Source organism: Dipodomys merriami, unplaced genomic scaffold (genome assembly GCF_024711535.1).
Source record: "Dipodomys merriami isolate MVZ:Mamm:240054 unplaced genomic scaffold, mDipMer1.0.p SCAF_273, whole genome shotgun sequence".
NCBI classification, from domain to species: domain Eukaryota; kingdom Metazoa; phylum Chordata; class Mammalia; order Rodentia; family Heteromyidae; genus Dipodomys; species Dipodomys merriami.
In genome coordinates this window covers 868,889-894,013 of record NW_027204193.1, presented here as the reverse complement: position 1 = coordinate 894,013, position 25,125 = coordinate 868,889, and the positions used below count along the sequence as shown (strand labels likewise).

Sequence of the window (25,125 nt, the reverse complement as noted above, 5' to 3'; positions counted from 1 at the left end):
CAGCTCTACCCCACTCCTCACCAGCCCTGGAGAGAGCCCCCCGCCCCCCCAGCCCGCCTTCTCCAGCCGCCCCCCGGGGGGTGGGCAGAGCCGCACACAGGGCTCTGTCAGCAGTCGGTCTGGGGATATTTCTGAGGTGAGCACAGGGTTCAGGGAGAAAAACCAGACCTGCAGGAGAACAAGATGCTGGGGGCAGTTGCCACGAGGCTGGAGGAGACCCGTGGAGGTGGAACAGGGCAGCGTGCTCTGATGGGTGCGGTAGCCTTGCACGTGGTGGGAGGCGGCTGGGAGGGGCCACGGGCCCCAAGCCCCGACCCGGGCGGTGGTGAAGTGTGGGCACCAGGCCGACACTCACAGCCGGGCAGTCCCGTACCTGCCACTGCATGGAAAAGAAGCAGTTCCTAAAGGCAGCATGGGTGTCAGCGACGGCGCATTGCCCGGCCACTGCTTTTAGCCCAGGGAGGATCTGGAGTCGGGCTGGCACCATCCCCGGCCGGCTGCTTTGGTTGTGCTTTCAAGTCTCCGGGGCCATCACCGGCTTGGGAGGCAGGGCCGGCGCTGTCGGCCTGAGCCTGAGCGATGGGCGTGGGTACGGGTGGCCGCGGGCGTGGGCGCCCAGCAGGCAGAGGCGGGCATCAGCGGGGTGGGCCTGCGGCCTGAAGAGGCGTGGGACTGGCACCAGGCTGGACGGAGTGGGAACTGGTGCATCCGGGGAGCCCTCCTGTTTACAGATTGAGGCGCACGCAGCCCCGCGCTCCCTTCAAGTGTGAAATCTGACCACCTCGTCCCGTGGAGCAGTGATCTGTTCCGAACATTAGAAAAGTTCACGTGTCCACGTGAGGGGTGACCTTGAACTCTTGACGCGTGGTCACGGGAGTTGGCTTGTGACCCTGCCCTCCACGCACCCTGCCCTCCCTGCCTCTCCTGGGGTCTGAGGCTGTGTGTCTAGCCACAGGTCCCCAGCTCGCCCAATCTGATGGAGAGGAAGGAGTTGAGGACGGCAGGGAAGGCAAGGTAGAGACAGAAGATGGGCGGGAACCCCCCCCCACCCAGCCACAGAGGTCTGCAGACGCCGGGGGGAAACAGCAGCTTACACCAAGACCCACGACCACGAACACCAGCAGAGTGGCAGTGAACGTTTTATTTTGTCTCCAACAAGCCAGCCTTGGGGGGAGAGGGGGCCTCTCCCCCCTCCCCCCCCCGCCCACGTCGGTGACCCGTGGCTGTGTTCCCGGTCCTCCGTGTCCTCTGCCCTGGTCCTCCTCTCGTGGCACACGCCCTTTGTCTTTGCAGGGCAAAGAGCTTTCGTGCTGAGGAGGCCGAGCCTCGGGCATTCTCAGAGCAGAGAGGCCCGGAGGCCCCTTGCTGGAGGCTGGAGGATGCGTGCAGGGAAGAGCCGGCCGAGGGTGCAGACCCCAGCCTCGGTCGCGGCCTTCCTCTGCCTGGGCTTAGGAGAAGCAACCCGACACCTCTCACTTAGAAAGCACGTGTGTGCGTGCCCACGCACAGCGGGGGGGGTGCAGTGGACTTCGTCCTAACGATGACAGTTAGCTTCTCCCCGGTACACAGAGGCTGTTCGGTTGGTAACTATCTCCAGAGCACCATTTTATGTTTTCTCATTCCTTAAAACATCATCATCATCTTTGCGACGTTGAAACACTGAGATCTCATAGAGACGCCGGTCTTTATTCTTGTACAAAGGCAGAGTGGAAAGTGGAGCACAGAGTTTCCCAGTAGTACGAGTAGTATATAAATATAGGGAGCTGCGTTCGGCGGGGCGGCTCTGTCTTAGCAGTCGTATCTCTGTCAAGAAAATAAAATGTGATGAGCCCAGGTGAGGGCCATCCAGACACAACGTCCCTCCACCACCACCCAGTCTCCTCAACAAACCCGCTCCATCCACCCTAGTAAAATCTGCTCAGGGAACAGGGATAGTGGGGCTGGGCTGGCTCTGTGTGTGTGTGTGTGTGTGTGCGCGCGCGCGTGCACGTGTACCTATGTGTGCATGTGGGTATGAGTGTATGTGCATGCATTTGTATGCATGCGCATGTGTCTTGTGCATGTGTGAGCGTTGTGTGTATATGCTTGTGTGTGTGTGTGTGTGCAGGGCTCTCAGCTTATGGGTTTAGAAAAACATGCCAGGAGGCTTTCCCACCAGCGTGGCTCAGTGGCAGTGACCTGCCCGAGCCTCCTCCCTCCACCGGAGCCCTGCCCGTCTGAAAGATGCTGCTGTCTTCCAGCAAGGTGAAGCCACCTTCCCAGCTTGGGGTGTCCCCCCGCCCCCCGCAGGGCAGACCACAGGTGGCTTCCTCTACTCCCTGCTTCTGCCTGTTCCCATAACGTTCCGTTCCGGCACCAGCGCCCCGGCTGCCTGGTACGAGCTGCAGGGCTGAGCACAGGTTTGCATTCAGCAACCCAGTGCCCCCGCACCCCGGCCCTGCCCCGTACCCTGTCCCAGCTCCCGCACCCTGTCGGGGCGGGGGGGGGCATCTCCACCCTCCCCAAACGTCCCTGTGCTGAAGGCCCCCTTTCTTTTGTCATGGAAACTTGGCAGGCTCCAAAAGAAATCATTAATCTTCCTGTGTTTGCCCGATAAGAAAAACCAGGCTTTTATTTTAACTTCCCTTCAAAAACGGTAGGAAATTTCCATATAGTTACCGCCACAACGGTGCACTTTTACTTTCCATTAGAGTTTTGTTTTTTAACTCCCCTTTTAAAGGAAAAGTTAAGAGAGACCCAGAGTTCAGAGGGGAAAGTGGTTTAGAGATTTTAAATTAAATAAGCTTCTGTTGGCCTGACCTTGTTTTGTGGAAGAAGACAGGACAAGCCCCCTCCCTCCGGCGGCCCCTGTGGGACCCCCATCGAGTCAGCGTTGGGACCCCCACGGACTCGGGTACGCATCACCCAGAAGGGCACTGAGCTAGAACTTTCCCCACCCCACACACGCGTAGTCCTCCCCTAACGCGCATCCTCAGGAAGCAGGTGTTTCCTGGCTTTCTCTCGCACAGAAAGGCTCTCTGTGGGTGCTCGTCTACGGCCCGGGCACGGCGTCGGGGACTCCTTATTTAGAAGAACCCACTCAGGGTGTGACAACCTGGGGCCGGGGGTGGGGTGGGGTCTGAACTCTGAGTCACAGAGTCTTCTGGAAAACAGGCTCAGCACAACGACCCAGGCAGGGTCAGGAACGTGACACATCACAGGGGAGTCTGGACACACGTGTGTGTCTCTGGGACCAGAGCAGGAGCAGCACGAGCTTCCTGCTGACCAGCACGGGTGCCGGGACAGCTTGCCGCAAAGACAGCACAGGAGCAAGTGCGAGTAGCGGAGCCTGTTTGTTTTTGCTTTTCCAGTGTTGGAACTCCAGGCAGGCACTCTACCTCGCGAGCCACTCCCCCTGCCCTTTTTTATTTTTGCTTTCGTTATTTTTCAGATGGGAGTCTCATGCTTCTGCCTGGCTGGCCTCTACCACCGTCTTCCTAGCTTTGCCTCCCGAGCCTTTGGGAACCACAGACCCAGTCTTTGTTGAGTTTTGTTTGTGAGATAAGGTCCAGGCCTTGAACCAGGATCCTCTGGTCTCGGCCTCCCTGGTAGCTGAGTTACAGGTACTTGCACCACGCCGGCGGTTGTGCGTGTGTGGCTTGCCTGTTTCTCTTCCATGGAAAGAAGGCAATGAAGCAGGTGGCGGCCTTACCTGCTGGCGTGAGCAGCAGTACCCACAGAGGCCTCCAAACACTCCATTGATGGCTTGTATGAGGCACAAGATGAATTCAACTCCACCGAGGGCCAGGAGGAGGGAGAACAGGGTGACGTTCCACTCTACGACATGCTTAGGCTCCTGGCACTGGGACCAGGTGGAGCTGTCCAGGAGGTACCTGAGAGCAGAGCCAGAAACTCCTGATGCACGAGCACGCCCAGGGAGTTCTTACCCAGAAAAATACATGGCGGGGGGAGGGGGGAGGAGGGGAGACGGCAAACTGCTGCTGGTCCATTAGAGCCTCCACAACAAGCCAGCCACAAAGGGGGCGTCCAGCTCAGACCTAGCGCTGATGAAAAGCATACCATGAACACTTAACAGTGTTGGACCCCTGATGGTGCCTGTATGCTCTAAAAGACACAGGATTTCCTGTAATCAACTGAAGCAAAAACAAGGGCTATACTTCGGTCATGTTTAAAGAGGTGTGTGTGTGTGTGTGTGTGTGTGTGTGTGTGTGTGTGTGTGTGTGTGTGTACTGAGATCTGGAAAAATAAATGCCTGTTAAAGTATAGAAAATAGTTTTGCTCTCTGACTGCTGCATACTTATTATCTCTCAGCAATAAGACACTTGTAGGTGAGGGTTTTGTTTTGGATCTTCAAGACAATAATTTAGATCATTTCATTAAATTTCCCATTTATTATTTCCTTTTGGGAAAAAAGAATTATCCGAATTCTGCCAGGTTTAGGGACTTCAGATGCTCAGGTTCTTCACTGAGATGTTTGGCTTTTAAGGCGTGGGCTAATTTGCATTAGAAAGCAGGAGGATCAGGCCCCGCTAGTTTGATTTCCCTTCTGCACTCCTGTGCTGTGCCCACACACACAGTCACAGAGCCCACTGGTGGGCCTCCCGTGCAGCTTGGACTTAGGAGACAGACACATGCCTGGATGTGCTTTATATCTGAAAACCCTCCCCCTTGGGTTACTTTCCTGGAATTTCAGCCTTCACTATCCAATTGGACATTTGCATTCATAATGAAATAAGACTCAATCTTGTGGGAAAATCAGAGATTGACTCAGCCCCACAAAGAGGTCTGGTGTCTCTCCTTTCTTATCGCTCTCTCCACCTGCCCAGGGAGAACAAAGGAGCTTGGAACCAGACCCCGAACGTGGAAACGGTTCCTCGAGCCAACTGGAGATTCAATTCGTTGATTTAAAACAAACACGCACACAAAAATTCCACCCTGCTGGTTCAGCCTCTCTGCTTATTGGTGGGAATAAAAGTCTGGATTTTTTTTTTTCAGGCCACCAAGTTAAAAAAAAATTGTCTTTGATTATTTGGCAGCTAGCTGATGTTTGGGGACTGGTAGCCGCTCCCCATCTTGAACTCCCTGGACAGCTTTACATGAGGAATGATGTAGAACAGGAAGCTGGAGGGCTCGGTGGGAGGGGCGTAAAACCGCTATAAAAAAATAGATGAACAATGCCTCCTCCCCTGCCTGCATTCCAGCTGCCTAAATCACAACTTATTTTAGAGGCCATTTCGCGAGGCAGTTGTGTGTGTGTGTGTGTGTGTGTGTGTGTGTGTGTGTGTGTGTGTGTGTGTGTGTGTGTGTGTGTGTGTGTGTGTGTGTGTGCGTGCGTGTGAATCATCGCTGTGTACCAGCACACTAGGTTCTGAGCAAAGATGAATCATCGTCTCCATCACAAAGCTTTTCCTGGAAAAGCTGCCCATTGGTCCACTCGGCCGGGTGTAAGGGGGTGGCGGCTGTGAGGCCTGTGGGGGCCTCCCCTGGACCATCCCCTGGGCATCCTGCTCCAGATGAAGCATCAGGACGCAGAGAGGCCTCGTTGGGCTCTACAGGTCTACCGCGTCCCGAGCTTGTGATCTCGTGGAGAACATGTCTGTAGGCGCACATGCACGCAACCTGCCTGTCCTCCACGTGTGCCGTGCCACGGACACCACCCTGAACGTCAGGGCAACGCCGCTCATGGCTGATGTGACTTTCGCTCACTACGCTCAAAACAGCACCCTTCGAAACTCAGCTTTGAAAGGGGAGCCGGGACAGGATACCCGCCCCCCCCCCCCCCGTCTATTCCTGCTTGTGACAGCGTGATCCCGCCCACCGCTTGCGTACCGTGATTTCTATAGCAGGAGTGTGCGCGTGGGGTGGGGCAGGTTCGCTTTGGTAGAAGGTGTGCCCGGTGGGCGCGCTGCCCAGCCACGTGCTCTGCAGACAGGCCCCAGCTGTCCGGGGACCTAGGCGACCTGTCCTGGAGACACTTGGGCCCGGGAGACCCAACCCCAGGGAGGGGGCGCCCAGTAGATCCCGGCGACCTACCCTCCATCCATGTCCGCAAAGGTGTAGTTCCACTGGCCGCGGGAATCCATGCACAAGGGTCCCTCTGCCAGGCCCAGAGCGGCCACAACGACGCAGTAGCCGGATCCCAAGATGCCGACGAGGGCAGCCAGAATGGAAGAGAGCGTCTGTGGAAACGGGGTTGGGGGGGGGGTGAGCCCACGTCCTCAAAGCCCGTCCGGGGTGGCCCCGGCCCGCCCTGCCCGGGACAGCGGGACGCACCCTGCAGCTCTTGCCGCAGTCTTCCTGACCGCAGCCACCGCAGCAGTCCTCCTCCTCCTGCGCGATGAACACGGACGCCGAGAGCAGCACCTGCCAGGAGACAGATCGCCACCGTCCGCCCCTCCGCCTCCGGCCCGGGCTGAGGGGGGCAGCCCCACGCAGAGGGGCGGACGGCCCCAGAGGACCTCGGAGAATGCGGGGGGCAGAGGAGAAACAACTACGTCCCCTGCCATCAAAGGAGGTGGAGGATGAGGTCGGGCCCAGTGAGGGCTGGGCCCATCCCTCACCAGCTCACAGCAGACACCGGTACGAACTCTGCTTCTGAGCTGGGAAGCCCCGCCTTACTTTGGATCTTTCCCCCCCGGTGGAGCACGCCAGAGAATCTTGGATAATCTCACAGACTTGAATGTCCTCTCCCACAGGGTGGCTCACACCTGTCACCCTGGCTACTCGGGAGGCTGAGATCTGAGGATCAAAGCCAGCCCGGGCAGGGAAACCTGTGAGACTCTCACCTCCAATTAACCAACCAGAAGTCAGAAGTGGAGCTGTGGCTCAAGAGGTAGAGTGCAAGCCTTGAGCCGAAAGAGCTCAGGGACAGCGACCAGGTACTGAGTTTGAGCCCAGAACCAACACACACACACACACACACACATGTACCATCCACCTCTCTCTGGGGCTACACAGCACTTGTTTTAGCCAGCCTAACTGCAATGCTTCATAAGTTGGTGTGAATTACCTGAAGTTCAAGGTCAAAAGAAACTGAAGTGCAAACTTAAGTAGGGCATTACCATGGTCCTGTCTGTCCTAACAATAGTGATGTTTAATTTCAAAGCAGATTCACCACACCTCATTCATCTACTAGATTTAAATGTCTTGACGTCTCTTACTTTAGCATGGGAAAAAAAAATGTCTGTATGGCATTAATGACCGCATACAATTTCTCTTTTAAAATGCTTCACCCCAGCTAACCCAAGTTCCTCCACGCTCTTTCCACGGGAAGCTGATGACTTCGGCTCTCAGGATTGGCGGGCAAATCCCTTGCTTCGATTCAAAACAAACCTTGGAAAAAACAACACACTCCACCCCCAGCTCCCATCCTGCTAACAGCGATCTTTCACAGACTCCACACCCGAGGCAAGAGTTCTCCCTACTTAGTAAATAGCAGTTCACTCCATCCTCGGATTTCTCCTCTGTCACCAACACCTTGGAGCTAACAGTAGAGAAGTTGGACCCAAAACTGAGCCCCACACCAACTTCCCATCCCCCCAGAGCCCATGCTGAGTGACACCCCCCCCCCGTCCCCTGGCCAGAAACTACATCACCCCTCAACCTGCTGTTTAAGTAAGAGAAGAAGAAGAAAAAAAAAGATAGCTTTTAGTTGAAAGAGGGTTTTGTGAAGCAACTTATTATTAAACTAATGGGACGTTCAACACAGCCTTTGGGCATCTGCTTGCAAAACAACGAACAAAAGATCCCAGGTTTTTGGAAATAAACATCACAGGCAAGTTTCTTCTCACAGAAAAGCATGAACCTGCTCATTAAGAAGAGAGACTTTCCAGGTTGTCAAACTCCCCCGGCCACTTACCAGCAAGCCCCCTCCAGCCAGGCCGGAGAAGAACCAGACAAAGCGGCTGAGGTGGTGTTCCGAGGCGTACTTTGTTTCCCCGTTGGGGAAATAGAGCAGGACGTTAGCCACCATGCAGAGCACGGCCAGCCACACCAGACAGTGCCCGATGCAGCGGGCACACCTCCCGTAGCACATGGCCATCGAGTCCCGCTGTGCCTCCTGCTCCGAGAGAACACCAGGGCAGCTCCCGGCCCGGCCCGGCTGCCCTTAAATACCGTGGGTGCTTTGTCATCCGGACGGAGCCCTGGGCTCTCATTGGTCCTGGCTGCAGACCGGCAGGATAGAGAGGTGGGGCCTTGCCTTTGAGAGGAGTCCCGGGGACAGCCGGCCGGGTGAGATGGGTGGCCCAGCCTGGGCCCCAGGCAGCCCAGAAAATGACAGCCCCTCCGCCCGGAGCTCTCTGTGCCCCGCTTGCTCCACAGGGCAGACTCACCCGGAAGGCAGAGCCTAGCTCTCCAGCCACTGCATGCTCTGCATGCTCTCTGGACGGCTTCCAGTCCAGCCTCTATACCCCTGGACCTCTGCACCAACTTAACTGTGACCCTGGGCAAGCTTCCTGAGCGCTGAACTCGTTTCCGTGTCTGTTAGAGACAAAAAGCCCAAGCTGTCACCCAGGGGTCTCAGGCGGCGCCGGGGGTGTGGGGGGGAGGATGGGAAAATGACAGAGCAGCCTTCCTCTTCCTCCTGCCTGCAGCCCGCCTGCTCTCTGGACATCTGATTGCAGAAGGGATCTGCCGCCCAGCCAGCCGTGGCCCCGGGGCCCCCCCGAGCACGGTGCCAGGCCGGAGCGGGGAAGAAGACCTGTGACGTGGGGAAAGGAGGGAGAAAACACCTAACAAACACAGACTTGCCAAGCCCAGCAGGGAAGGAAGGTGCAGGAGAGGGGGAAGAGGGGGGGCCCTGGTTGGCAAGGGGCTGAGCAGGCGCCTCGCCACCCAGCAGAGGGGAGAGGGAAGACACCGCGGACAAATGGAGATGGTCCGCGCACACCAGGAGACACCGTCCTTTCTTTCTACTTCTGGGGGTTTGTGGACTCCCCGGGGTGCACCCCCCGTGGGGTGTGTATCCGGACCCCACCCGCAGCACCCATCTCCCTCCCGGCCCAGCCAACAGGGATTTTCAGGGTGCGGCCAGCAGTCCGGGCCCTTGTACGCCGCCTGAATCATTGGTCCTCCCTGCCCGGGGACCCAGCCCCAGCCCGCATCCTGTCTGTGGCTTCCCGCTGAGGCCGGGCACCCTCCCGCCCCCGGAGGTCCCCGAGACACAGGGCATGAGGGACACACTGCGGTGGAGGTGGGGTGGGAGGCGTTTCCAGGCTGGAATGAGGACGATCTCTCGTAAGAAGAGGTCGGGGGCATCTCCAGGCCCCTGGCCTGCCCTCCTCGTCAGGACCGTCCGGTTCCATGTGGTATGATGGTGGGCTCCGGCAGGGGTCACGGCTCTGATGTGGGCTCCCGGAGGCTTTGTCAGGACTTCTTAACAATCTCCCTGTGATGCTACCCAGGGGGTCCTGGTCTTTCCCCAGCTGTGCGCCCTGTGTCTGGGCACAGACTCTCTCTGCGGAGCCCCTCTGGGTCCAGTTCCATCGGGCTCTGGCCTCGGCCCCGCCCCACGTCCTCCTCCCTGCCCCTGCCAGAGATGCTACACCCATCTGTCCCTCACTTTCTGCCGTTCCTTGATTCCCCGTCCCCTCTGCTCCCTCCCTGGCTCATGATGGAGTCCGCCACACTGGGAACACAGCAGCACACAGAGCCGTGTTCCTTTGGTCAGGAGAGAGACCTGGGGGTGAAGCAGAGCGCCCCACGGCACCAAGAGCCTGCAAGGGGCCCGGGGAAGCCGCCCGGGGACAGGGTGATGGCAGGGTGGTGAGGGGGGTGACGCGGGGCGCGTCACTCACCCACGCCGCTTGCCATGGCTTCCTACCACCATCCACCCCGTCTCCCCGCAGTGTGTGTCCTCCCCACTGGTAGCTCATTTTGCGGACTCTTGTATCCCCTAGCTCCAGCACCCCCGATTCCGGTATGATCTTTCCCAACCGATGTTTCAGCACCCTGACAGCGGTGGAGAGAGTCAGCCCTACATTTTGGACTCCATTCCCCTGCCCTAGACCTCTCCACCCCTGCCTGCGTCCCTCCCTACACTAAGTACTCCTGCCTGCCCGCCCCCCAGGGTGCTCGGGACTGGCAGTTTGACAACACCACACTCTTCAAACCACAGGTGCTCCAAGGTAAGTCCTCCTCCCGCCCCCCAGGCCAGCCCCAGGTCGCCGACCGTGACCTCTTCGTCATAACGACACCGTCACTAGCCACACCAGGCCTGCGCGCGGCTCCCAGTGAAGGCCTGCCTGCCAAGCAAACACGTATCTGTTCAAACGAGGAGGGAAGCTGAGAGTGTGCCATTCCCGGGTCGTTTGCTTTGGAGCAAAATCAAAATACTGTATGAAAAGTTAGCAAACTCGGTATCCATTCTGCATACGTTACATTTGCAGTTTCTCATCATTCGCACCACCAGTAGGTGTGTGTGTGTCTGTGTCCATGTCTGTGTCTGTGTCTGTGTGAACTGGGTTTGCACGTTGAAGGGACTCAGATGCTAAACCCAGGCCACTTCGGCCACTTCAGAGTTGAGACCATAGGTGCTGATTTCCCCCCAGCAGTCCATGGGAATGGGTTACCTTGAGCTGACACCCATAGTCTGTGGTTCTCTAGGGTATGGGGATTCTCTTGCCTCCTACTCGGGCGTTTTCCTTCCCTTGCTGGGTAGGCACTAGTTTCTTGCTCACTTGAGCATAACAAACATTGTGATTCAGAGGTAGCAGCCATGCTCATTAGAGCTTTCTGATTACAAGTGACAGACACCAGCTCGGCCGCCCTAACCCAAGGGGCATTAATCATGAGGCCAGAGAAGAATGTGGAGGGACCATGGGACCCAGAGACTAGGGGAGCCTCCTTTTTCCCTCTTTGACTCTTTCTGTCCAGCCCTGATTGGGCCTCTGCCTGTGAGGCCTGCTTGGCCACAGCTGCTGTGAGCCAGTGGAATACACAGGTTTCCAGACAGACACACCGACCAGCAGAAAAGACCGGAGGACCCAGAAACAAACCCACACAGCTAGAGCCTCCTGATTCCCAACGGAGGAGCCAAAAACAGACACTGAGGGAAGACAGCCTCTTAACCAATGGTGCTGGCAACACTGGATATTCACATGCAGAAGACCAAAAGCTAGCCTCCCATCAGTCACAATGGGTCCAAGACTTAATAGAAGACTTAAAAACATTTAAAGCCGTGGACACAGGGAAACCTTGAAGACAGAGGGATAGGCAACTGTTTTCTGACTAGAATTCTAGCTGCTCACGAAATAAGAGCCAGAATTAACTACTAGGATTGCTTCTATACAAATCAAAACGACTCTGCGCTTCCCCCTCACCCCAGTTAGATTGGCCAACACCGTGAATTTGAACAACAAATGTCGGCGGGGATGTGGGGAAAAGGAACCCTGTTGCACTGTTGGTGGAAATGCAAACTAGTGTAATCATCCTGGATGGCAGTCTGGAGGTTCCTCAAAAACTAAACATAGATCTTTCCTACAACCCAGCCAAACCAATCCTGGGCATCGACTCAGATCAGAACATCACAAACCAGGATACCGTCAAGACGCTCCAACATCGGTGATCACTGCCGCACTATTCACAACAGCTAAGTTGTAGAAACAGCCCAGATGTCCTACAATAGAGGAGCGGTTCTGAAAATGTGGTACCTGTACACAGTGGAATTTTACCATTAGAAAGAACAAGATATCTTCAAGGAAAGGATGAACCTAAGATAAATCATGCTAGGTGAGGGAAGCCAAGCTCAGAGAGACAAATGGGGCATGTTTCTCCCATAGGCAGAAGCTTGATGTCAAATACCGTGACACATACGTTATACAGATCTCTGTACACACAGTAAGACCAAAGGAGGACGCTTTCAGGACAGGAATACAAAGCCCCAGTGCTGTGTGCGTCTGACCAAAGTAGTACGTATCAAGATGAACTCCAGGAAATGGAGATGAGGTGTTTTTTTTCTTTTTTGCTGTTTTTGCTTTCTTTTCTTTTTGTTCTGTTTGTTGATATATCTCTGGGAGGATACGAGGGGCAAATAGGGGAGGGACAAAAGGTGAACAAATGCAGCATTGGACACTGTTGAAAACCCAAGATAGGACTTGTGGATGGGGAATGGGAGGGAGAGACTGGGAGAGAGCGAGGGAAGGATTACTCCGTGTCTGACATGTAACCTTAACCCCTTTGTATATCACTATCCTAATAACCATAAAAAATTAAAGTAAAAAAAAAAAGCTTCTGCACAGAAAAGTAAACAGCCAGAATCAAGAGAGCAGGAGAAAATCTTCCAGTGATTCATCAGGTGAATGATCAGCATCCAGAATATATCAAATTAAACACCTAAGGAACAAAGTATCCAACCAACCAAAAACAGGACAAATCTGAACAGACAGTTCTCAAAAGAGGAGACGAAGTACTTAATAACCACAGTAAACAACGTCAGCCTCTTCATCCATCGGGTAAATGTAAGCCCCAACCACACGGACAATCTGTTTTATCCAGTCAGAACTGCCGCCGTCAAGAAAGCAAGCAACTGTCGGTTGGCAAGGATATGGGGGTGGAGAGGAACGCGTGTACAGTGTGGGCGGGAAGGTAAAGTAGCCCTCCCGCTATGGAGATCCGTGTGGAACTCTCTGCAAAGGCTAAAAATAGAAATAGCCTGGGATCTTGATCTCCGCTCGTGTATGCATACCTAGGACTGAAGTCAGCACTTAGACACCCACACCCCGCGCTTAGAGAGCCCTGCTCACAGGAGCCCCAGTGTGCAATCAGCCTGGGTGCCCAGGACAGATGACTAAAGAGAATGTCATCCAGAATGCCGCAGAGAGAGCCCCTCCCCACAGGAGAGCAGAGCCAGGCCACTCGCAGGAAAACGCACGGTTCTGGAAACCACCATGTGAACCAAGACTGGCTCGGAACGGCAGGTGTCATCGGCATTCTCTCCTGCGTGGAATATATCGTCGTAAAGACGTGGAAACACGGGCCTAGGCCTCAGTCCTCATTTCTGGGGGCCATCCGCTCCCTGCGGGAGGTGTGGGCTCCGCGGTTTCCGGAATGTGCCTAGAACCGAGGACGCAGGAGCACTTCGGGAGCAGGGCTCCCGTGGCCTTTGTAGTAGCTGGAGTCTGGCAGATGAGCTGGGGATCCCTCCTGAGGGAGGCCTACCGTTTCCCGAAACCACACCGGCCCGTAGAGCGCGGGGGGGGGGGACGCTTTGTGGGGGACGGGTCTGACATCCCCATTCTAGCCCAGCGAGAGCAGAAGTCTGCTGACCTAGGGGGTCCAACTAGTTTGAAAGATGAGGGGTGTGTCGCAGCGGAGAGCAAATCCCAAAGGTTAAACATCAAGTGAAAACAAACCCTAAAACATGAAACGAATCTGTTCTTCTGTCGGTGGTATTGGTGGGTTTGTGTCTCTATGGTACTGGAGTTTGAACTCAGGGCCTCACGGGTGCTTTGCGGGTGCTCTACCACTTCAGTCATGTCCCCATCCATTTTTGCTTTAGTTTTTTTTTTTTTTTAATAATGTCTGGCTCTGTCCGCATTGACCTCAGTTTTCCTATGTTTGCTTCCTGCATCCCTGCGATGGCAGGCACGGACTGCCGTGCCCAGCTCTTGGTTGAGATGGGGGGGAGGGGGGTCTGTCATGAACGTTTTGCCCAGGCTGCTGCCGTGGAAACACGGCCCTCCTGACCTCCACCTCCTGGGTGCCTCGGGTGGCAGGTGTGAGCCACGGCCCCGGAGTGTGAGTCTATCCTCAATCTAGTTGGCAGGTAAGAGGAGTTCTCAGATTCTCAACTCCCCTTCCCCGGCGTGTGGCCGGGGTCTCCTGGAGGGAAGGTGGACTGTCTCCTGACCTCCTGCCTCCTGGCCTCCTTCCCTGAATCCCAGCCGCCCATGGGACCTGAGTGATAATTACGCAGCTTCTGTGGACACCGGGAGGGCCGCACAGGGGGGACAGGAGGGACACACAGGAGCAGCCAGCTGGTCAGCAAGTCAGCGGGTCACGGGGAGGAAACTGAGGCTCGTGTGGGTTAGACGGGCCCAGGTCAAAAGGTTGCGGAGGGGCAGGCCTGGCCTGACTCAGTGTCTGATTCACTTTTACTATTTCACGGGCCTGAGGAGAACAACAGGTCCACCAAGATGGAGCAATGTCGCACTGGGCACCCCTCTGCCGCGTCATTCTGGGACGCGTCAGTCTTTGGGTCTAATTCACTAGAATGGTGATTTTAAAGTGAGGGAGACGGTCCACCAGCACGAGGCCGCACGGTCCCCTTCCGGCAGACAGCTCACCAGCGGCAAGTGCGCGGTCTTGCTGGCACCCCAGGGACGTGCCACAGCGGCAGTTTTCATGAAAGGGTCTCCTAGGAGCAGGGCAGGAGGGAGGGTGGGAGGTCCCAGCCCAGCATGCCCGTGCAGGCCTGTGATCTCAGCACTCCGCCCAGAAGGTAGGGGCAGGAGAACAAGTTTGAGGTCAGTCTAGCACACAAAGTAGGACTGTGAGTGTCGTGGAAGGGCAAGGGAGCAGGAGGAAGGAAGGAGCCTATTTTCACTTATTCCCTTGGCGGGCGGTCTCCAGCCAGAGCCCTTCCCCAGCTGCCCTTTGACCTCGTGTCCCAGCCCTGTGCCGGCTGGGGGCTGCCGCGGTCGGGCTGGGGGAGCGGTGGCTCTCGGCCCAGACACTTCCCACGGGAGCATTGCCATGCGGCCGAGCCCTGAGCAGAACGGCTTCCCGCTGCACATCTGTCCTGTCCCGCTGGTGACTTCAGTGCCCTCGGGGGTGAGGACGCAGCCCGGGAGGGCACCACGAGGGCCCGTGCCAGAGCCCCATTCCCAGGCGGTGAGTTCACCTCCACGCAGGCCCGCGGCCCGGCCACCGGCTGCGAGACTGGTTCTCATGGACGTCAGACTCCAGCATGGCAAACTTCCCACTGAAACTGAGGGAGCAGAAAACTCAGGTTACCACTGCTGTTGCCCTGGGGGATTTTTATCAGGAATAGCCGTGTCAAGGAGCAGTGGGGAGACAGACAGACAGACAGAGACCGGCTATGAGAGTCTCTGCTGGCCACGGCGGGCAGTGCCCTTCCTTCGCGCCTCTCATCCCAGGCACAGGAGAGCTGCATCTGGACAGACTTCACCCTCGAGTTTAATATAAACGCCACGCCTCAGATTTCCTCCCCAGAAAGGGAGTTGAGGTTCTACGGAGCGGAGTCACGCAGCCATGCCTCCCTCCTCTGCATTAGCTCACAAAAGCACACCGTTTCCTCTGGGAGCCCTCCCGGCAGCCCGAGCCGTCTCAAGTGAAAGAAACCCTTAGCCCGGCCCCAGGGCCGTGATTTGCTCCGATAATGCCTCCGGAGTGATCTGGAGGCGATCTTCTCAGACCGGGGCGTTGAACCGTTGTCTGAGGTACGCCTCCGCGGTACACACATCGTCTGGGGTCCTTACGGTGCGCTCAGGGTGGCGCCTCCCCGAGGAGGTTCCTCAGACTCGGGGGTCAAGCACGCCCGGGCAGGAGAGGCACGTTGCCCTTGGTCCCCCCGCACAGAGGCAGACGCTGGCCCCTGCCTCTCCTCTTCAGCCAGGGCAGAGGGGCTGGCTTCTAACCGGGCTGGCTTGGATGTCCGGCACACCCAGCAGGGACTACGTCCTGCCGACAGCCTGGGCGAGGTACTAAGCAGATCCTTCCTGGACTCTGGACGTGAGATCTGAGCTCTCCATCGCAACATCTACCCAGCTAGCTTCCCGGCCCACCAAAACGGCACCGTGCTAAATGTGCGCTGCTCATCGGTCAAATACAGGGCAGCCTCCTGGGAACTTCACAGAACAGGCCTTCCTGCTGGTGATGCAGCAGGCAACCTCCAGAGAGCTGCAGATGGAAGGCCAAAAGATGGCCAACTGAGGGGGGCTCCGGACACCCGACAAGTAAACGTGAGATGAGACCCCCGGCCTCCGCCATGCTCCCCTGTCCTCAAATGTGCAAATGACAATGCTGTACAAAGACCCGCAGGCCCTTCCACCTCTCCAGCAAGGACTCCTGGCCCCTGATGCATAAGGCTAGTTCATCTCCAGGTCTTCAACAGAATATAACCAGCACGACATGGTGTAGACTATTATAGGTAAGTCCCAGCATTTTTATTTCAAATGTCCATTCAGTGTTTAGCTTTCCAATTGTCTTGCAAGTGTAAGTTTCTGTGTGTCAGGATCAAAACAAGGGCTGTGTGTGCTGATGGAGAGGTGTCTGTCTACCGCTCTCCCTCCACCCCCTTCAATTGCCTTTAACTCGAAACCCGAGGGGCTATTACCTGACCTCTCTGTCGTTCCTGACATCGGGCACCTGGACGTCCCTTCACCTTCCTGCAGGGGGCGCTGTTCACCCTGAGGTCTCCACAGTCAGCCTCCTGACTCAGAGAGGGCCCAGCCGGCAGGCAGCCAGACGGCTGCCACAGACACGAAAGACACAGAAATAACGGCACCAAGACACGGGCTCCTCACTCTCAGATTGGCCACAGCACCCTCGGCCCAGGCTGGAACGTCCATATTCAGTTACAAACGAGTTTCCAGGTGTGGGGGGGGGGGGGGGTGGGAGGGAGCGCTGATTTTCGGTGCGGGTAGTGTGCAGGCAGGGCCTAATCACCACTCTTTGAAGGAGCATAAACACTATGAGATTCCATCCCTGAACGTGTCTTTTTTCTTCCCTCAGGAGTTTCCTACTGTTGCTGAAATGAAGCCAACTTTGGGCAAAACACAGTAGCAATCACCCTCATCCAAAAGTAGGAGACAGTCAGGCTGCCAAAGTCAAATGTTTGGAGGGAAAGCCTGCATTCGGAGTTCCGGGTGAGGATGCTACGAGGAGCAATGGTTTCCAAAACGATGCAAGCTGCCAGTCAAGTTATCGCAAGTAGAGCGGGTGAGGATTTGTCTAGAGCTTTTGTATAACAAACACACTCTTCGTACCAGCCTGCTTTATATGCTGGGGAATATTTTGCTTGGAAGCCAAGTGAAGTTTCTTTGTACCGCAAACAAAACTGCATCGTGGTCCTGCCGCAAGAACTCCCAGGAGCAAAATCATTTCAAATTCAAATGCAACGTGATTTTTGTGGTTGGCTCTGGGAAACTATTCAAGGACTCAACAGAAACCCCTAGCTTGTGTGTGTGTGTGTGTGAGAGAGAGAGAGAGAGAGAGAGAGAGAGAGAGAGAGAGAGAGAGAGAGAGAGAGGGAGAGAGAGAGAGAGTGTGTGAAATGGGAGTCATGAGCAGGATACAGAATCTGGGGTTGCTGTCACGGTACTGGAAGGGGGTGGAGGGGGGTGAAGGGGGGTCCAGGAGCCCGGTGGTCATCTGTGGGGGGGTGGGGGGACTCCCCGGAGTGCCAGCCCCCCCCCCCGGCAGGCATGACTTCGAGATGAGCCAGGGAAGCTCAGTACCTTCTCTAATCTCATAGGAGACCTGGCCGTCCACTAGGGGAAGGTCAGACTTGGCTGGGAAACCCACGGAGCCAGGAGCCGGCGAGACCCCCAGCTCCCGGCCCGCGAACTCCAGGCCTGCCGTCAGGCTGGGAGGGGAAGCGCGTGGGCCGCGTCCTCCAGGCCAGGAAGGGGACGGCCGCGCGCCCGAGGGCATAGAAGAACCACCAGCGTGACTCGTCAGGCGCCCGGGCTGGTTTGCGTCCATGCCCCGCCGAAGACCTGCGAGATGCTCCCCCCCAAGACTAAGCCCACGTGAGCAGAGGGTCCTGACACAGCCCCCGCCGGGGACAGACTTCGGCCATAACGCAGTGCTTGTCAGTTGAGGATGAGGTCGTGAGCCCGCTCCGTGGGCCCTCGGTGGCCGGGAGGACTCAGCGGGCAGAGCTGGCTCCGGTCAAGGCCGCTGCGCTTGCCAACCTGCCTAACTGCCCATGCAAGCGTCCCCTCCCCTCCAGCTTGGCTCTCCGCCTGACCCCCCCTCCCCCTTTCCTGGGGGTGGCAGAAGAACCAAGCTTCTGCAGTCTGCTCTTTTCCCCAAGGGTAAGGAGGGACTCAAACTGGGTCCCCGCGGCCTCACTCACCGGCTCGCGCTCCACCGGCTGAGCCACACCGCCAGCCTCAAGAGGGAGTTCCCAAAACATGAATGCTGACACGTGCTGTTTGTTCAGTAGGGCAGACAGACAGATGGCAGAGGGTATGAGACCCATTCCCCTCTTCTTGGGGCACGGGGGCGGGGGTGAGGGGCAATGCCAGTGTGTATAACTGTACGAAGATGCGTTGACCTGAGTGCTGTGCGCCACGTCACGCACCGCGTGAAATAATTGCCCAGACGGTCGCGTCGTGGGAACTATCTTGAGGTCGTAGGGTAACAGTAGATATCCCGCGTGTCTGTGGCAGTCCTGAGGTCACGGCAGACATTTGGCTTTTACGGCTGTTGATGACAGGCCCGCCCACGGACACAGCCAGCCTCCCAGCTCGGGAGACCCAGCCGAGGACGGAGGGAACCCCGTCCACACCCCGGGAGCCCCAGCTCTGCCCTGGACTCTGACAGAGGAGCGTCTGTGCCCTGGAGGCGTGGGGTCAACACATCCACCGACCCCACCGAGGAACCCGGGCCTCGCCCTCCGCCCCGAGACGCTTTGCTTCTCCCTTCATCCTCCGTGAAGATCGTGGCGCTTTGCTTCTCCCTTCATCCTCCGTGAAGATCGTGGCATTATTCTTTCTAGAGCTTTCACCCAAATGCATCCCAGAAAAGTGCAACGGGCACACGTGACCCCCGGTGCGGAGTCCCGCAAACTTCACTCCGCACGACGCGGACCCGGAGCCTCCTGCCCGCTCCTTCCTCGGCCCCTTCAAGGCTGCTCCAGCAGCCCCCAAACAACACAAGGTCCCCCAGGTGGCTTTTACCCCTCCAGCCAGCCACCCACCAGTCCATCCACAAAATGCTACAGGAGGATTCTAGAGGTGATTTCCCCATGGACCAGCCATTTATAGGGTCTCCGTAGAGGGCCAAAGGACACAGCGGCCTGTAAAGATCTGTGGCATCGTTGTAAGACCTTCATGGATCTGCTTACTCTTTGGCCTGCGTCCTGCCAAGCACTAGTTACGCTGGAGCCTGGACTGTGCTGTGTGAGTGGCCATTACCCATGACTTACACACTTATCTTTAAGGTGTAATGATATGTGGGGCTTATCATTACATTCCTTCTACATTTAATATCTTTGAATTTTCCTACGATAAAGGTCTAAAACATGACATGTCCAGCAGAAAAAAAAACTATTTCATATTCATGTGAAGTAAGTAAAAATAAAGCAATCTGGTGTATCTGAATATTTAGGTTCTAGCTAAAAAATATGGCTACTGTAGATTCTAATTTTTTCTAGTGTCTTTTTGCAATAGAAGGAAATGACGGGCGTAGTCAGGGAATCTCTCTTTTTCTTGCTGGGTTGTTACGACTTCACTGGAGATCGCTTTCATTCATAGCTGTTCAAATATCTGTTGTGCTTCATGATAGAAAGCTACCATAGCTTTGTTCTTCTACTTTGAAAATGTAGGTGGTAATCAACAGGGTAATAAATCTAAGAGTCCTGTGTATAAAATTCAGCATATATTTAAAGCAGAATTAAAACTCATAATGAAGACTGTGTTCAATGACATCATGAACCCCATTATTTTGTAAAATTAATGTATGTTAATAAAAAAGGTATTGTATTGTTTATTGAGTGGTTTAGAGAATTATCTGATACATGAGACACACCCATGGCATTTGAACTATTAAGATATCCAGCGATAGGAAGGTATGAGTGAGACTTGATTCAAGAGGATGTATCATGATGTAAATAATTCTCCACTTTATCTTGTAGCCCAGCCTTAGGCCAGGTATGGAAGGGTTATCTCCTAAGTACATGGAACTAGCAGTTGAAGTTTATTGAGGCAATACTAATTACCCACAATGGCCCACAACAAAGTATGAACCCGTCTTAGGCCTGCTCCTCTATTGTTTCTCCATTTTTCCTTTCTTTGGCACCATTGAAAGTTTATCTAGGATGAATATATGACACTCAGGAAAGATGGCCAACATCAGGAGGGAATGACAGTTTTCCATGTATTGTCCATTGGAAAAAGGGTTATTCCTTCCGTCACTTTGTGGTGTGTGTGTGGGGGGTGGTTGAACTCAGCCTAGGCACGGCTCCTTTTGTGCTCAAGGCTAGTGCTCTACCACCTGAGCCACTGCCCCACTTTAAGCTTTTTTGGGTGGTTAATGGGAGATAAAAGAGTCTCACAGCTTTCCTGCCTGGGCTGGCTTCCAACCCTGATCCTCAGATCACAGCCTCCTGGGTAGCTAGGATTGCAGGTGTGAGCCACCAGCGCCTGGCTTCCTCCCTAATGTTTGATGCGATCAGGTGACTTCAGTGATGTCAAGATCAGCTTCCTGCGTAATCATGATTTTCTCTGGGAACCAGGAAGTCTTTCTGCACCACCGGGGACTGGAGTGACGGGACAGGAAGTCCTGCCCATCTTCCTCCGCTCCGGTCTCCCGGGGGCAGGTGAGTCAAAGGAGTCCCAAGTTCTCCTTTAAGGAGATCTAATGTGTCAGAAATAAGTCATGCCTTTATCCAGCAAGGATTTCCTTTCTGCTTCCATTTTTATTCAGTGATTCAGTTCATTACATAAAAAGTGCCCCCAAATGAGTCAGGTTTGCCATGGTGAAGGTTTTCAATCACAACACACGCATAGCTTTCAAGACCACATTTTTCTAAGGGCAAAAAACTGAAGGACTGTGTGGGGTATAAACTTTGTTAAAATGACCCCATTGTGGTCTTCAGAGTCCTGCTAAAGCCAAATACAAGCAGTGGAGAAAAGGATCATAGGACTGTTAAATCTAACGACCAGACTGAGCTACTTAATGCTAAGATGGAAAAGTATTACTACTCCCACCACTACTACTTCTGTTCTACAGCTGGGGAAGTAGGTAGCTGCCTCTCCCCAGGGCTAGCCCCTCGCCCTCCTGACATAGTCACAAAATGCTGAGTGAGCTCAAGTCGTCCTCTCCCACCCAGCTGCCTGGCGCCAGGCCTCCGCCCAGGCCTCGGGCCGCTTGGCCCGCTGCCCTGCAGAAAACCTGGGCTCTTCCGTGAGTTCCCAGGCTCAGTTCTGCCAAGCATTCTCCACGGGAGAGAAGACTCGAGTCTGCTTCGGAAGTAAAAGAGAAAACAAACGCCAAGAAGCCAGCATTTGGTGTTGCTGGGGGAAGCGTGGCTCTGAAGCCCGGGAGCTGTTGTGAGGACAAAGTCCGCTCCCCACGCAGCAGTGCTGGAGTGCCCTCCACAAAGGACCCGGATGGGAAGAAGCAGCAGAACGCCGTCCGTGGTTCCCATGGCAGGGGGACGGCGCTGCACTGCGTTCCTGGGTCCCAGAACAGAAGTCCAAACAAAGCTGGAAAGTCAACACTGAGACAGAAAGCAAACACGGCTGACTAACACACTCTGGCTCTTCTGTGAAAACACATTGGGAAATAACTCCTGGCTGACACAGGTTCTTGCCGTGGAGGGGGGGGCGGGGACTTTTCACAAGAATGTTCAACCCCTGTTTTTGGTTTTTTGGTTTTTGTAGACTCATCCGCCCAGCAGCCTTTCTATGTTTGCTCGTGAGCACTTCCCTGAGACCTGACTCAGCTCTGTTACTGCCCAGCAGCCTGCTGCCATTTCACCAGAGCTAGACAGAAGCCATCAGCTTCTTGGGTGGGACACATGGGACCAGATCGTGATCGCCACATCGGAAGGAGGACACGGAGGGAAAGCCGGCCGGCTGGCTGCTCGTGAGGGAGAGCTTTGCACTCTCCCCGTACTTTACAAAGGACATAGTCCAAGTCCGTCAGCGGCTATAGTCATAAAGTATGCAGAAATGTGGGAAACCCAGGAAGGATTGTCCCCTCTGCCAGGCACGAGAAGGATGCTAAAGAGATAAAGGGTAAAAAGGAAATACCATCTGAGCCGAGGGTGTGGCTCAAGGGGTCAGAGCTCCCTCCTGGAGAGCACCAGGCCAGGAGTTCAAACCCCGGTGCCAGCACAAAACCTATCTGTATCTATGGATGGACGTATGCTCGAATCAGTATAGATACAGAGACCTACGCCGTGGTAAATCCAACCGCACTTGTCAGTTCAGTTGCAACGCGCGTGGAGTTTTGCCCGCCGCCGCACCTGCGGCTGGCTTGGCTGCCTCCCGACGCTGATTCTCCTTGAGAAGCTTGATGAGGGTTGTGCCGGGCAGAAATCCTGCCCTTCCGTTGCCAGTGTGCGTGTGAGTGAAATGCTGGGCGTTCAGTGCCGGCCGACTGGAGCTCGGGGCTCGAGGTTGCCTGCCGGGCGGCCCCGGGCAGCAGCGTAATGGTCCTGGTGACGCCGTGGCAAAGGTCGTTGGCAGGGGCGGCAGATAACGGTGTTTGAGGAAGCAAGTGAAAGCGGTCGGAAAACACTCCCGGGAGCACACGCCCCTTCGGGTCCGGTGCTGGGATTTGGCTAGAAAAGGTGTTTTAGACTCAAGCCATGGCGGCATGCCTGTCCGCAGAGGTGTCCCGGGACCTGGGGAGGGACGTGTGTGAACGCCACCCAAAGCAGCACCTTCTCCTCTTCAAAGTCACGGCTTGTTTTGACGTGGGTTGATTTCCCCCATCCCACACGACAGCCCTGCTCCCGGGCTCTGGCTCGGCCCCCTTCATTCTGGCTTCATTTTCTACAAAGAAGGACTCGCTTTCCCAGCAGGCCTTCCCTGAAGTGAGGGGGGAAATTCTGGCCCAAGAACCTGAATATTCAGGACTCCTTAAGAGTGCTCCCCCCCCACTCAAATTAGATCATTGGCAAGCTGATTGATCAATTGCTCTTTTGTGGATTTATTTAGTAGCGGCAGGTCCATCAGGGTCTGATTTCCCTTGAGAGGCCTAGAAATAACTGACAAAACAACTTTGGACAGCCAAACACGCTCACAGGGAGCCGGCCCCACCGCCCCTGGCTGGGTCCATCAAAGCTGCCCTCTGGGGGGTCTCTGGTCCCCACCACAGGCAGGGACGGGGCCTTTGCCAGCTGCCAGTGCCCGAGCGGAGCCCCGAGGCTGGGGACGGGGGCTGGGGGGTGGGGGGAAGGGGGAGAAGAGGAGGAGAGGGGGACGGGAGGGGGAGGGAAGCAGAAGAACATCTTATTCCCACTGGGCAGATAAAATCCTTATTAATATTTTAGGTGTGTTGTATTCACAGCAAACTATGTTCAAGGCTCAAAGTCCTTGGTAGAACATGCCAGCCTTTCTGAGTCCCTCCCAAGGGAGTCTTCTTCCAGGTCTGACAGCCGTGTTACGTTGTGTTTTTTCCCACTTCCTATGTGGCAGGTTTTCACATGCGTCCACCTTCTGCAGCGCGACACGCTGTTCAGTGCACCCCAGAAAGTAGCGTGCCCGCCGAGAGGCTCGTGGCCTACTGTTGTCGGGGAAGGTGGGCCTGTGCCAGTGTCACCTCCCGACAGGACGTTTGTGCAGCGCCCACAGCCACCTCCCCTAGCCACAGCGTCACGCACAAACCCTCCTGACAGACGCACGCCAAACAAGGCAGTGCACTACAAAGACCCCAGCATGGCTGCTTCATGATCAGGACGCCAAGGGGCAGCAGAAAAGACTGTCTTTGTATCGTGTCTCCATGTGCACACAGCTGCTTACATCAGGCTAAGCATCCTGCCCTCCTCCACCACGCACTGCTTCAAAAGCTTTTCTTCTAGCTTTGGGAGTCCTGGAGCCCAGTTCTAGATGCTAAGATACAGTGAGGTGTTTGTTTCATTTTACGGAAGATCTCACAAGGCTTAGGGGGAAAAACGCTTGTCCAGAAACCAGGACATTTGCAGAGCTGAAATGCAGAAGGAACATGGAGTGATTATCAAATAATGTAAATAAAGTTATGGGTGGTTTGATAGCGTATGAAAACAGGAGGCTCCACAAAGACATTTCAACCATCTGTTCAGCCACAGAGCCACCCACGCCCTGGTTTCTTTTTTCTTTTTTAAATAATGTCTTATTTTATTGTAAAGGTGATGTTCGGAGGGGTTACATTTACATAAGTAAAGTGATGAATACATTGCTTGTTGAATAGTATTACCCTCCTTTGTTTTCTCCCACTCCCCCGCCCAACTCCCCCCCAACTTGTAAAGTTCATTTCCAACATATTATCTTATGAATGTGAATATTGATGTTGCATTGGTTCACCCTTTGTCCTTTGTCTCACCATTTTGTTATTCCTCATTCTTTCTCCAAATCAAGACACAGGAAGCCAGAATCAAAAACAGTGACAACAGGGGATAAACCAAAGGAAATAAAACTAAAGAAATAACTTCACATAATATATATATATAAAAACTATTGTTTCCATATCTTGGAGTTCATTTCAATTAGTATATTTTAAATGGTCATATGTATATACTACATTTTCCATTCATCTACTGAGGGTCATTTGGGTTGGTTGCCTATCTTAAGTATGGTAAATAATGCTGCAGTGAACACGGTTGTGCTGGTAGCTTTAATCTGGCCTTGTTTGTGATCATTTGGGTAAATGCCCAGGAGTGGGATTGCCCAGAGTGGCTGAACCAGTTTACGTTCCCACCAACAGTGCAGTAGTGTTACATTCTCGCCAGCATCTGTTGTTATCTGTTTTCTTGATAATGGCCATTCTGACTGGGGTGAGGTGGAATCTCAACATAGTTTTCACTTGCATTTCTTTTATCCAAACCTGGGTTTCTGAGGGTCTAAGGCTGAGGAGGCCTGGCGCCCCACGGTCTGCACCTGGGAGTTTGGGGACACAGCCCCTCCCTTCCCAGGGGTCTGGGGACACAGCGGACCCTAGAGCGGTCCTTTGGGGGGCTAGCTGGCTCAATGTGTAATACAGGTCAGGATGAAAATAACTTGTGTTTTACAAAGCGTCAGCATTTCCACATATATTCAATCTGACTCACTCTTGGCAAATCCTTTGCTATGGGTCTGGTATCTTAGGTTATATTAATATGTGCTATTGATTCATTCAATAAATGTTTTTCCAGGGCTTGATGCCAGATGTCCTCTTGGGCCTGGGAGTGAAAGGGCAGACACAGCCCTTACCTCCCGGGGCCTACATTCTTGCAGCAAGACGGAGCTG

The 25,125-nt window shown here is 54.9% G+C and overlaps 1 protein-coding gene and 1 long non-coding RNA gene across 2 annotated transcripts; one reads left to right on the top strand and one right to left on the bottom strand.

Annotated features, from left to right (window-relative positions):
- Positions 1–1,126: 1,126 nt before the first annotated feature.
- LOC138837656 (transmembrane 4 L6 family member 1-like) lies at positions 1,127–8,079 on the bottom strand. The gene is made up of 5 exons (XM_070036613.1): positions 7,859–8,079; positions 6,274–6,363; positions 6,034–6,179; positions 3,692–3,872; positions 1,127–1,803 (listed from the first exon to the last, which is right to left on the bottom strand). Exons 1-5 carry the CDS (start codon positions 8,039–8,041, stop codon positions 1,789–1,791), a joined length of 615 nt encoding a protein of 204 aa, XP_069892714.1. The 5' UTR covers positions 8,042–8,079; the 3' UTR covers positions 1,127–1,788.
- A 7,318-nt stretch (positions 8,080–15,397) lies between these two features.
- LOC138837666 (uncharacterized) lies at positions 15,398–17,501 on the top strand. Its single transcript, XR_011375395.1, has 3 exons — positions 15,398–16,111; positions 16,696–16,902; positions 17,438–17,501. It is a non-coding gene; the product is annotated as an uncharacterized lncRNA (long non-coding RNA).
- The last annotated feature ends 7,624 nt before the right edge of the window (positions 17,502–25,125 follow it).